The sequence below is a fragment of the Vicugna pacos genome, chromosome 2, assembly GCF_048564905.1.
Source record: "Vicugna pacos chromosome 2, VicPac4, whole genome shotgun sequence".
In the NCBI taxonomy this organism is placed as follows: Eukaryota; Metazoa; Chordata; class Mammalia; order Artiodactyla; family Camelidae; genus Vicugna; species Vicugna pacos.
Window position 1 is genome coordinate 34,200,187 of NC_132988.1, and position 12,659 is coordinate 34,212,845.

The window sequence follows — 12,659 nt, forward strand, 5'->3', positions numbered from 1 at the left end:
CTCCCACCTGTGGCAAGACATGTATCAATCACCTAAACACTTTCATCGACAAGTTTCTTCCAACTTTACAAGGAAAAAATAGTTTTTCTATTTAACTTTGAATCAATTTGAGATGATGGATGTTCACTAAACTTATTCTGATAATCATTTTATGATGTACGCAAGTCAAATCATTATGCTGAAGCCCTTACATTTATACAGTGATGGATGCCAATTATATCTTAATAAAACTGGAAGGGGAAAAAAAGAAGTTATTAAAAAAAAAAACAAAAAAAATTCTTTCAACTTGTTTTCTGGGTCCTAAAAGCCTGATCACGTTTGCCTGCTTGCATTTTATTCCATCATATCTGGTACTCTGATCTTCCAGACGTATGGGGCTGTGGCCACTGAGGACTGTACTGGATGGCAGTCTATGGAATGGGCTGAATGATAGTTGGCTGGGATGCAGAATGTGGCTACAGGTGCATTTTGTCCTGGCACCATAACATGCCAGTTTAAGTCTCATTTTTAAAAAATAATGAACTACATAGGCATACAAAAAGCGCAGACTGTATTATAATCAATTTCTGTGTTCCCATCACTTAGCTTAAGACATGAAACATTTCAACCTTTCTCCCTCAAGGAAATCTCTCCCCAGTACTTGGTGCTTTTTGTTTCCATTCATGTAGCCTCTTACGACACATGTCCCCGTAAACAACACATTTTGCATGCTTTAAACTTCAACTAAGTATCATAGGTATCCTTCTGAAACGTTCCTTTTGTTTGTTTTTGAGATTCCCCTGTTTTACACACCAGTCTCTTTTTCACTGCCCTAAGTACTGCACCGTGTGAGTATTCCATAGAAATCCATTCTCTTACTGATGGATATTTAGACTGTTTCCAGTTTCTTACTACTTATAAATAATGGTGCTATGATTTTCTCATTCATTACCTTATAGAACATAACCTGCCCTGAGACAGACACTTAGGAGAACTGTTGGGATTATCGGGTCTTCAACATTACTAGATATGCTAGATGCTTTCCAAAGTGGCTACACCAATTTATGTGCCACCAGCAGAGAGGGAGGCTCCACAGCTCCACATCCTTTGGGATTATAAACTCTGTAAGCAGAGTTTTAACTGCTGGATTCCTCTGTGGCCAGGGGGAGGATATATTCCTTCAACTAATTCCTTCAACTAATGCAACTGCTAGTCGCCTAAAGGATATTTCTAACTTGGATTCATGTTTTCATGTTACTTTCTAGGTTTTGAGCTTCCTTGTCAGAATTTGTGTGAATTCAAATCCTGAAGCCATGGTTGGGTAAGCCCAAAGTCGGAATCCTCTTTTTTAACCCAAAGCACAGACCAAGCCAAGAGAAGCTCCTTGTGGCCTCCCTGGCCTGTGGGAGGACTTCTAGTCTGCCCTCACACTGACTGTGTTGGTCGTTAGAGATCTGAACATCACGTGTGAGGCTCAGTCACAACTTCACGTGTCAGAGGGGCTCAAGGGTCCCAGTGGTCATCACCATCTAAACCCCTTCCTGGCAGGCCGCCCTCCTCCCCAGCACCCAGCCCCAGCCCGAGAGCCGCAGTGTTGGTCCCAGCTGACTGTTCTGGTTTTTAGTTTACTGGCAATGGGATTCCTTTAATTTTCCTGTTTAGACCTTGTGGGGATACGTTTTTCTCTTATTTTCTTGTGCCCCAGCATTTAGAGGGAAGAAGTTACGGTCCTCTAATAACAGGAAAATGGGGAGCAGAAAAGTAACTTTGAGGTTCTATTTATTTCAACATGGCCTTTGAACACTCGAAATGTGGCTAACATGTCAGATGAACTAAATTTCTAATACTACTTAATTTTAATTAAAATCTAAACTTTGGAGGAAGGGTATACTCTGGTAGAGCGCACGCTTAGCATGCATGAGGTCCTGGGTTCAATCCCCAGTGCCTCATTAAACAAACAAACAAACAAACAAACCTAATTACCTCCCCCACCAAAAAAACCACACACACACACACACACAAAACACTTAAATAGCCACATGTGACTAGTGTCTATTAGATTTGACAGCACATTTCTAACTAGTAGTAATATTCTTCACCCCTTGGGTGGTTTTATGTACTAATAAACCAACGTAGTCTGGGAAAAAACTCTGACAAAGCTACTTCTGATAGTCAAAGGGTGAAACAGTTGAGACATGACTTCAGAGTGTCTGCCACCACAAAACTGTACAGCCCTGTTATTTTGATAATCAGGTATTTCTTGCCTGACTTGTCTTTCTGGGAATTTTCAAAGATCTACAGTGACTGGGTTTAAGTGCACGTTCTTTCCATCGCCAGCTCCTGAACTGGAAGTCAAGCAATAAATTTCCAACAGCTTTCTCAAGAATACTTATGAAGTATTAAAATGTCTATAACTCTCAAAGATAAATAATTAGGAGCATATTCAGAATGCAACACAAGACAATATGATTAAGCGTACAGTTTGGGTTATCTTTGAACTGAAAAAGTTTATTGGTAACCTGGAAATGTGTGTAAGTTAAAACATGAATACTTCATATGGTTCATTTATAGCATTTTATGAAAAACAAAAACCAAAAAACACCCAAGTCTACTTCTCTAGGCCTGGACTAGGCTTATATCTCCAATTTTTTTTTTAACTTTCAAAGGACGTTATAGTATATGAAATAACTCTTAATTCTTCTTTTTAAGTTGTCATAAGTACAGGTGAAGAAGTCTAAAGCAAAAATGTAAGTCTGAATTATAATGAGAACTAATATGTATTTGGAAACAAGGTCACATAAGCCCGGTTTATGTGCATGTAGCCATTTTATTGGCTGGCCTTCAAAATGAAAGATTTGTAAATATTTTTCACCGTGCTTTCGTGTACGTGCATTTTCTATGTTCTTGTATAAAACTGATGCCCACAGTCTTGGTATCTGGAAATGCACTGAATCAGATTCTGGAGTAAGGAAAGCATTTCATGGGATGAATGAGCCAGTCAAAGATGAAAAAGCTACAAGTTTGCTTTTTAAAACTCAGCACACATTTCCAGATAAACTGATTTAAACTCTCGCCCAGAGATTTTCATGGATATTTTCATTGTATCCATATGATTTAAAATGTCTGTAAGAACTGAAGCCCCTCAATATAGTCAACATATTTGAAACATTTTGCTTATTAAAGGCTTTTGTGACACTCTTTAAAAAAGAAACAAACTTCCTCTAGAAAGTATTTTTAGCATAATGAATATGCATATTTTCTCAGAGTGTATGTAGCCCACTCTTCTCTTGATAATCTTCATAGAAATGTCTCAATGATTCAGGAAGTCTGGGTGTCACAGAGCTCAAGGCTTGAGTGAAATGTCTTTTCATGATGCAGTTGGCTTGAATGTCTTCTTCCAGAGCCTGAAGGGCTGCCTCTTTACACACGGCTATAATCTGAAACAACACAAACAAATAAAAGCAAAAACAAAAAAGAAACAACAAAAAAGGAGAGAGAAAATATTCCAAACTGTTTTTTAGAAATGTTAACACTTCATATATTCATCCGTGGTAACTTTGATGACAATAAGCACATCCCTAAAATTTATCTTCAGGACTTATTCTCTTAAGTTTTGAAAAGAATAAAAAGTAATCACCTTCATTTTACAACAATGTATTAAGTACACAGATCCACTAACGGCAGAAAGATACATAAGTGATGGCGTTTGCTCTTCAGGCGCCTAGGACTATGATGGTGGAGCAGACGTGCAGGCACAGACCTCGAACACAGACACAGGACGACAAAGGATGAGTGTGCACGTTGAGGGGGGAGGAGACTGCTAGAGAGTGAGGTCCTGCACATCAGCACACCTTGTCACAGCATAGAATTTCCACATTCCTTTCAACCTTTGATGTATTACCAACATGTAAAAGCATTTCTTTATGTGCAGCTCCTTAATGAGTTCTTAAATCTTGGGAATATCAGATAGAGTTGTCTCCGTTTACTTTGGAGAGCTGCATTAGAACAGAGAAGTGAATTCTGTTTACTCAGCGAGGAAAGCTGGGAGAACTGAAAAGAATCTGGGGAGGGGGAGTAGATGCAGAGGGAGGGAGGAGAGAGTGGGCGGTAGGCAAACGGAAGGGAGGAAGGTTCAAGTCTTGAATCCTGAAATGCGTTTTAAGCTCTCTGGACTTCAGACAGCGGAAGCGGGCTGATGCCAGTGTCATTCTAAAGACACATTACTGTGCTGAAAAGAGCTTGTGGGATGAAAAGAGATATTGTGATTTTCAGGGCAACAGGGAAAACAGTGATTGATACTGACTGCACCCTTATATCGGTAAATGAAAGGGCCAGCTGAAACACATTTGTCCAGCCATTCAGCATATTTTCTCTGTTTGTTCACTTACTGAAAAGAGGTCCTCTGCTTATGCTGGGCTAATGGCTGCCAAAGCAGTTTAGTAGCTTTTTAGGGGATTTAGCAGCATGTTTAGGAAGCTTTCAAAAAAACGTGCATAGATTTAGATGGCTTTGTCAAATTACGACAATGTAACTGTTAGTTCTGGGCTTCATTAATGGGTGCTGAAGTCGACTATAGTGGTTATGCATATTAATGCTTTCCCCAAAAGAATGGCTACCAACTTGTGGAAGGAAAAAACAAAACTTTTAGGGATTAGTGAAACGACTTCATCACATATTCTGGTGCAAAAAGAGTTATTTTGAAAATAAGATGTGATAATTAATAAGCACAATAAAAGCACATGAAATGCCCAGCACAGTAAACTGGCTATCCCACGGTTCCACTGTGTGTGCCAAAGAGACCTTGGGGACCTCCATATGGAGGTGAAGGGACCAGGTAGGGAGAGCTCAGCCCCCTCCATCTGAGAGCACTTCTTTCATCTGTGCAGGATTTTGAAGCAATGGTTGCAAGGCTGAAAAGGCGGAGGAAGAATCACTGGAAGAGGCAGAGAGGGCCGAATTTCCTGCACAGTGCAGGGAATGTTTCCGTTGTGTGGCTCCCTCCTCAGGCGAAGTGGAGTAGGGCCGGTGCCATGTCTGGCACACTTCATAACTGAGACTCACCTCAGAGAGCACTGGACCCAGCATGTAATAGCCACACGCATTTACTCAGTACCTACCACGTGTACCAGACAATTACCAGTGACTTTACTAGTTAGTTGCCATGTGGCTTGTGCCCCCCAGGTTGTATACAACACAGTGATCCCAGACTAGGGTATGTGTAAAGTCTGACGGTGAATGGAGGTGATGGTGGGCGGTGGGGTTGGGAGGCTGGGTTGAGAAAGAGGAAGTGCAAGGCAGCCTGGAACCTCTCAAAAATCCTGGAATTCGGTTCATGCGGTCAGATGGTAGGTGGCTAATACTGCTGGCACATCTGAGAAAGTGAACCAACAGTCTAGTAGGCTTCTCTCCACACACAGTAATCAAGTTGGGAGAAGAAGACATGATTATACTCCTCTAATTACTGAACTCAGGTAGCCTAACATGACAGGTAGGGGAATGTAGGTAGTGGGAAGTGAGGTCACTTGGGGCCTCGAAGGCTGTCCTTGGGGTCAACTCCCCTGAGCAGTTCTTCTTTGTAGATCAACTTTCCTTCCTTCATATCTGCATCTATAGATTTTTTTCTAAGCTATAAGCTGCTTTTAGCCCTTATGTGGTAGCCTCCACGGCAGTGACAGAGGGGGTACTGGTGGTGGTCAGAGCAGTAACTGCCATTTGAAAGCTGAATGTTTTGGGGTCTCCGGTCTATGTTAACATTTCAGGGTAATTTGCCTACTATATTTAGTACTGGCTTGACTTTGAATTAACAATTCCTACAGAACTATGAGATACAGAAAACTTGGACAGACTTTCGACTAAAGCACTAAGAAATGTTTGGATTTAACAGATGACCTCTAGAACCCCTGGGAGACAATGACAAGAGAGACAGAGCAGCTGAACACTGGTCCTAAAGCACCGCGTATGAAGGTGTCTTCCGCTGTGTGGAGGGAACACAGCTGTTCACAATTCTAGGTGGCTGAGGGCTGCCTGAATTCAACACTGGCTTCAATAAACCTTATCCTGGTTCTTTCTATTTACAAGGGATGCCTTGAAGAACCAGTCAATTAGGCAATCTTTTCTGCCACTTTTCCTGTTATATTTGCTTAGCAATACACAACCAGTAACTGAGAAGAAATAGAACACTCCTCATAATTAACCAGTCACTCTTTCACCAGTCAACGTCCACCGAGTAGCTACTCTGTGTGCAACTACCAGGTGAAGCCAGGTGGAGGATCCAGAGATGTCCAAGACGCGGCATTAGAGGTACTGTTAACAAGCCTCAGGAAAGTACTCTGGTATGAAAAGAAGGAAGAAATGACTGGGTCATAGGCTGGAGTGGGAAGAAGAGAATTTAGATATGGATTTAGGAAAGGCATTCTGAGCAGAAGAGATAAAGTGAGCACGGTGGGGAGAAAGAGACCGGGAATTGCACTGATATAGCTTCAGTATCCAAAATAGAGGGGGAAAAAGTAATTCTATCATCCAAATGCCATTAAAAACAACAATGATGGTTTTCAGAAGTCACGTGGGCCACCGTGACAGTGAAGGCCAGTCAATGACAGTCATCTCTAGAGCTCTAAACCCAATTCACAAGCAGCTGATGCACTAGCAGCTGACAGAGCAGTAACTCCTAAAAGTTCCTTTGTTTTTATTTTTCCCTTCCGAAAGGGCTTCTTAGTAGAAATTCCAAAAGGAAAATAATCAGATTATTTGCTCTACTTTCCTAACCCAGTAAAAAGGTAGGCCTGAACATGCAAGTATTCTTAGGAGGCTGGTTTCTATCTGCTCTGGGGTCACTTGCTTTGGTATGAGTTCTGAGATGCCACGCTTCCCAAGAAAAGTGCAGCTTTCCTGCTTGCTTTCACGGCCTAGGTCAGTCTACCCCTTGAGATATTAGTGTCTTCTCAGAGGAAGAAGTATTTCATGATCAAATACGTTTTAGGTAACAGTGTATATACTGTTTCCCACACTGCACTACAGAATGGTAAAGATTTTTGTAAAGTCTAGCAATGATGATCTGTTTGACTTTCTTTAACTTGTTTCCCACAGAACTCTCCCCCTGTCCTGTTTTGGACAGGACACCTATAAGTGGCTATCTTTAGGGTTACTGCTGATCTTCAGCACGTACTTGGGGAGTGCTGGCCAGTATCAAACAGCTCAATCTAGGCGCAATATGGCTCTTGCCTACGCCACATCCTTCTAGAAGGAAAAGGGAAAGAGCTGAGCGAGAGAGACTGGAGGAGGACCTGTTTGTTTACGGGTCAAAAGGCAGCAGCCACCGCACACACTTGTGCTTTGGAGACGTACAGTCAATGCATATTTGTTGAACAGAACTGAACAGTTCCTTAACTAAAAACAAGTTTTCAAAAAGTGCATTGTTATATTTGTCTTTCTGATATTGGCCAATATTCTGTAATATTTTAACTTCTATTTCATATGACCTAGATCTTGTCAGTTATATTTAAGTCTTTGGAATGAAGTTTTTGGAATGATAAATTCAATAAGAAAAATTACTTAACACTGTGATAATATGTTCATCTTAAACAATGTTTTGGTCTGGGGCACTACTTTGGATCTAGTTTTTTCCTTAGAAGTAATATAAATTAGACATTCTAACAAGAATACAAGTATGCCTGTGTTATTTTAAGGGATGCTTCCTTAGGTATCACAATTTGTTACACAGGGACAGGAAATTTTTTGCTGTGTTGTCATGGGGAAAAACCTGCACTTTAATTGAGAAAGATTCCTGAAAATTTACCAATGCAGTGATATACATTGGTTTGGAGAACTGAAATGAAAGCTTTGTTTAAAAAAAAAATTGTGCAGATGGTGATCTATTGTCTTGCCTGATGAAAGTAATCTAGCATCATTAATTACTGATGGATTTTCTCTTCTGTATTATGCTTGGAAAGGTGAGGTCTTTTTAGATAAATCTGCCAATATACCTCTATATTTGGGAATGAATACTACAGAAACTGAGAAGAGCCCCTCAGTTTAAAGTAGGACCTTTCTCATTACTCTCTCCAAAGTTTGTAAGAAAAATGAACAAGTATATGTATATGTGCACATATCTGTACAGTGTATACAGGGACCACACAGCTCATCATTCTGCTGGCATCACATTCAAAATCACACAGAGTTTGGGACTTTCAATGATGTGGGAAGCCAGCTGAATTTTTCCCATAAGGCCACAGAAGAACCTCACTGAGAAGAAGTGTAGATGAACATACAAATTTGAGTTAGACTGTCTGGAATGTTCAAGTAACTCGTTTAGAAAGAAAACTCTTGGCACTTGAGCACCTTAACATCTTTGGCAAAAAGGATTTTGGAAGCTCTCCCCTAATCCCTTCACCATCTTGTCCTCTTCCCCTGTAGGGCTGCACACTAGATCATTTAAGTGAATTATTAGCCAACTACCAGTTAGATTGCTTTTGCCAGTAGGCTGTAAGAGTAAAAATGTTTTGGCTGGCTCTGTAAAGCTGAGTGTGTGTTCTGTGTTCTTTTTCAGTCTTGACTAAAAAACTGATATCCAAACTTTAAAAATATGTATGTGCCTTGCTGAAAAGGTGAAAATATTATGTTTGGGGAAATGAGTAAACAAGACAAAAGACTAGCAGAGTGGGCCCAAGATCTCACTGTCAGAGTGACGAAGACACGTTGTGTTGCAGTGGCTGTGACACCCATTTATTTGGTGCCAACATGTCACAAATTCTCCCTCCATTCATTCAGCAGAATAAAAGATCACTAAGATATCTGAAAAATAACAAAATAAGCAGGAAACCTATATGAAAGATTTAGGCATATTTAAGATGAGCCCCTAAATGGTAGGAAAGGAAAAGATTTTTAATGAAAATATTTACAAACCCTCAGAACAAAGTCACTGAAGAAAACTGTTTTCAACTGCAGGAAAAAAGTACCTCAGCAATATTAGTAAAGAGACATTCAAGTATAAATTTTCATGCTACGCTTGCCCTCTGAGAAAGCAGTGCCTTTAGAACAACGCAGCAATCGCTGGATTACGTGAGACAAGTCCCCTTGTGGGGTGTGGGGAAGCAACTTCCCAGGATGAGAAGGCTCTTGACCATTGAACCTTGGGAAATCTAATTACCTCACTTTTAAATGCAAAAGGGCAAAAGAGGCAATTGTGCAGAATTCTGAATGCCACGGAGAATAAGAACAATGTCTTACTTCACTGTGGAAGAAAAAAATGAAACCTCTTACACAGAGCCTACGGTTCTCTCCCCCAGCCCACGAGACAAGAAGAGTTTAAACAGGTGGCTGAGCTTAGTAAGAAACAGCCGCACTGCGAAAATTAAAACCAACATGCTTTCTAAACAATCAGTAGTAATTTTTAAAAATGACGTGATAAGGAATGATAGTGAAGGCAAAGACTGTTTACCAAAAACCGGGTCAACTCGAAGGAAAGGCTGAAAATGTTGGGCACTATTGTGGGTATTCAGCCCTCCTGTGTGAAAACCCTTCCCTTGTTCTTTTCAGTTTGACAGCCGCACTGCCTTCTTCCCTGGTGCACTGAGAGGTGAGGAACCCAACAGCAACTTCAAGCACAGTTATTTCTATTTCCTGGTTAGGCCTGGGGAATATCTGCACTTCTCTTCTATTGACTGTAAACCGATGACAGTAATGACAACAGGAAAGCATGGACGGCCAGGGATGCTGCTGCAAGTAGACCGGTGGAGCAGCGAAGCTAAGAGCTGCTCGTTTCCAACAGGGATGCTCAAGTTCGAATGTAACCTCCACCACTAAGTTTCTCACTGCTTCTCCGAGATTATCAGTACTCTCCAAGAAAGGTGGAAGGGTAACAAAGTTCTGAAGGTGGCTTAAACAGCCAAGTTCTGCCTGGTTCCCATCACCCCACCCTGCAGGCACAGGGCGCACTCAGATCTGTGCAGAAAAAGAAGTCAACGACTTTAAATGTGCCAGAAGAGGAGGCTCATTTATAGGGTGACCCTAGATGATGAGAAAGTTGGCTCTGGATAGCTGATTTCATTTATCTACGCTAATCAGCACGTGGCAGGGCTGCTTTTTATAAAGTTCATAGGGAAACCGCAGCTGCATCCATCCTAGGAACTGTTAATTTCTGGGGACAAGGATATAGCCACGCAGCAGTTTCTTGCATGAGTACGTGAACCGCACAGACTAAGAGGGCCACGTGGGAGATGGAGCTGGGGAAGAGAGCGCCCCCCAGCCCTTTCTTGGGCAACTGCACACTGAATCCGTGCAGAGGCAGGGCTGCTCTCCCCCGACCCTGGGGGCCACAGCTCGGGGGCTGCTCCTGCTGTTTGGCACTAAGAAAGCTCGCCTTCCAGTGAGGCCTAAACGTGCTTTTCAGCTTCTTTGTATTTCAAGTGTATTAAATAGCTTTAAAGAATCTACCCAAAGAAATGGGCTGCCATGCTTTAAAAAGTCTTAGGTATTTTCAAGAAAGTGGTTTTGTTAAAAGCATCTTCTGTCTGGAACACCTGTGACCTGTTGAGCTTAATTGGGCTGCAGCTGGCGCTGATTGTGCGGCGGGGGGACATTGTGTGCACTCCGCTCACCCGCCCCCTCGCTTTTCTTTTCACTTTCGAAGCCCCGCGACCTCCTTCCCCTGAGTGTCTGAGGGATTAGGAACCCAGTAGAGCGGTGTCCTGCTGTTTGCGAATAGCCGGCACTGGAGGTGCTGCAGGGAGGAGGCTACCTGGGAGATTATGTGCGCATGCGGACGCGGAGGACTCATTCTCCGCAGCCCCATTGAGCCCCGCTGAAAGGTGGCTGAATGGTCGGGCCTGAAAGATGGGGCTGAAGGGAGCGCAGCAGGCTCCTGGCCACGGAGCAGCAGATGGAGTCGGACTGTCACAGGCACAAACAGCCAGGGGTGCCCCAAACTGCCAAGAACCAGGATCAGAGCATAAAACAGCGCCGGGGAGGGGAATTTGAGGGAAGCAAGCAGCACATACTTAAAGTCCTTTAAATGCCACCTCACCGACATACTTTCACTTGGGGAAGCCAGAAGTGAGATTTTTGGAGGGAAAACTGCAGATTTAAGGAATTATCTAACTACTGCCCTTGGATTATCTGCAAAATAAGCTTTATGGTAACATAATCCCAGACGGATTCAGTCTACAGTGCCATACGCAATACTGAGTCAAAAGAAAAGAATTTCTACAAGCACACATTCAAAGCCTAATGACACTGGAGAAACCTCTTGGCTGCTTAATTTTGCGGATTCAAAGTTATTTTGAAGTCTCTAAAATATACAGCTGAAGCATATGCACAACCTTTCATTATTACTTGCATGGAGAAACCCAAAATTGTTTTTTAAAAATTGGCAAATGAACTGGTCATTCCCCAGAGGGAAAGATTTGGGGTTTTTATTCTTGTTTCTACAACCATCCGCAGCTGTGGGAATTTTAAATGTTTCTAACATGAACTGAACCATAACAAGATAAAAAGGAGTACTTTTAGGTTTGAAAAGAACACATCAACTGGTACAGGAACGGAGAGAGCAAGAACCACATGCCAGAAGGGAGAAGGGTGAGAAGGCATACAGATGTCGGGAGCCCCCTATTCAATGATTCATTCAAGAAATCTTATTGACCACCTACAAGGTACCAGGGGGGGACAGAGCAGTGAGCAAAAACAAAGCCTCGCTCTCCTGGAACAAGATGTGCGAAGTATTGGCTAATCTTACTTACTTTTCAAGGTTCACAGTGAATGCTTCCTCTCCCAGCGGCAACCTCACCACCGTCCCAGGCCTGACTGCTCTAGGATCGCCTGTTTCATGATCTGGTAGCAGCTTGTACTACTAGTCCGTCATATCACAGTTGTTGGGATACAGAGTTATTAGTAGTAAATGTCTATCTCCTTCACTAGGTTAGAAGTTCCACGAAGGCTCTCCAGCCTGGGCCCGGCTCTCTCCCCAAACATACCAAGTTAGCATGTCCCTTGGCCTTTGGGAGTCTATAAAAAGGTCTACTACTGAGGTCATCTGGGAGAAGAGATATAAACTACTTTTTACTTTTTTTTTGGTTTTGTTTTAAATACACACACACAGACACAAAGCTCCTGCTATGACAACTGAAGCCAAGAAAACTGTCTACTATGGACTAAAAAAGCATAAATGTTGGAGCACAATGGATCATCCTAAATTGAGGTGTGTATTTGTGAGCCCTTGCGGGGCTGATGACCAAGCTATGAGCAGAGAGCTAGCAGAGCCCTAGAAGAGGCACCAAACTCTGGGAAAAAGCACCCGGGAGTGGGAGAGCTTGAGACTGGCCCAGGGCAAAGAGGAGACAGGAGCACAGCAGGGGATGTTCTCAGGAGAGGAGAGCCAGTGAAGTCCAGCCAGCTCCGGACTCTCTGTCTGCAGGATTTGAGCCTCCCTGCCCGTGTTATGGGAGCTTGGGAAGCAGTGGCTGGGGGAGGCTATAGACAGGGGTGTTAAGCCAGTTTTAACATCCCCTGTGTTTCATCACCTGTCAACTGTCTTCACTGCCAACTCCCACTTTGTGCCCCAGCAACAAACACATAAAAATGCCTCCTTTGAAACTGTAGCTTTGGGGATGCCTGGATAGCCTTCCTTGCATCTTGCCTAGTTTAGGATCCTGGACCTAAGTACTCGCAGAATAATGGAGTATTTGGGA

General features: G+C 42.6%; 1 protein-coding gene across 2 annotated transcripts in view; it reads right to left on the reverse strand.

Annotated features, from left to right (window-relative positions):
* Positions 1-2,466: 2,466 nt before the first annotated feature.
* The window catches only part of AFG2A (AFG2 AAA ATPase homolog A), a 291,836-nt gene continuing 281,643 nt past the window's right edge, over positions 2,467-12,659 (reverse strand). For both annotated transcript variants that reach the window (XM_031691715.2, XM_072938051.1), the window contains exon 16: positions 2,467-3,416. In XM_031691715.2, coding sequence (XP_031547575.1) covers positions 3,240-3,416 — 177 coding nt within the window. In that variant the 3' untranslated portion in view covers positions 2,467-3,239. The remainder of the gene's footprint in view (positions 3,417-12,659) is intronic.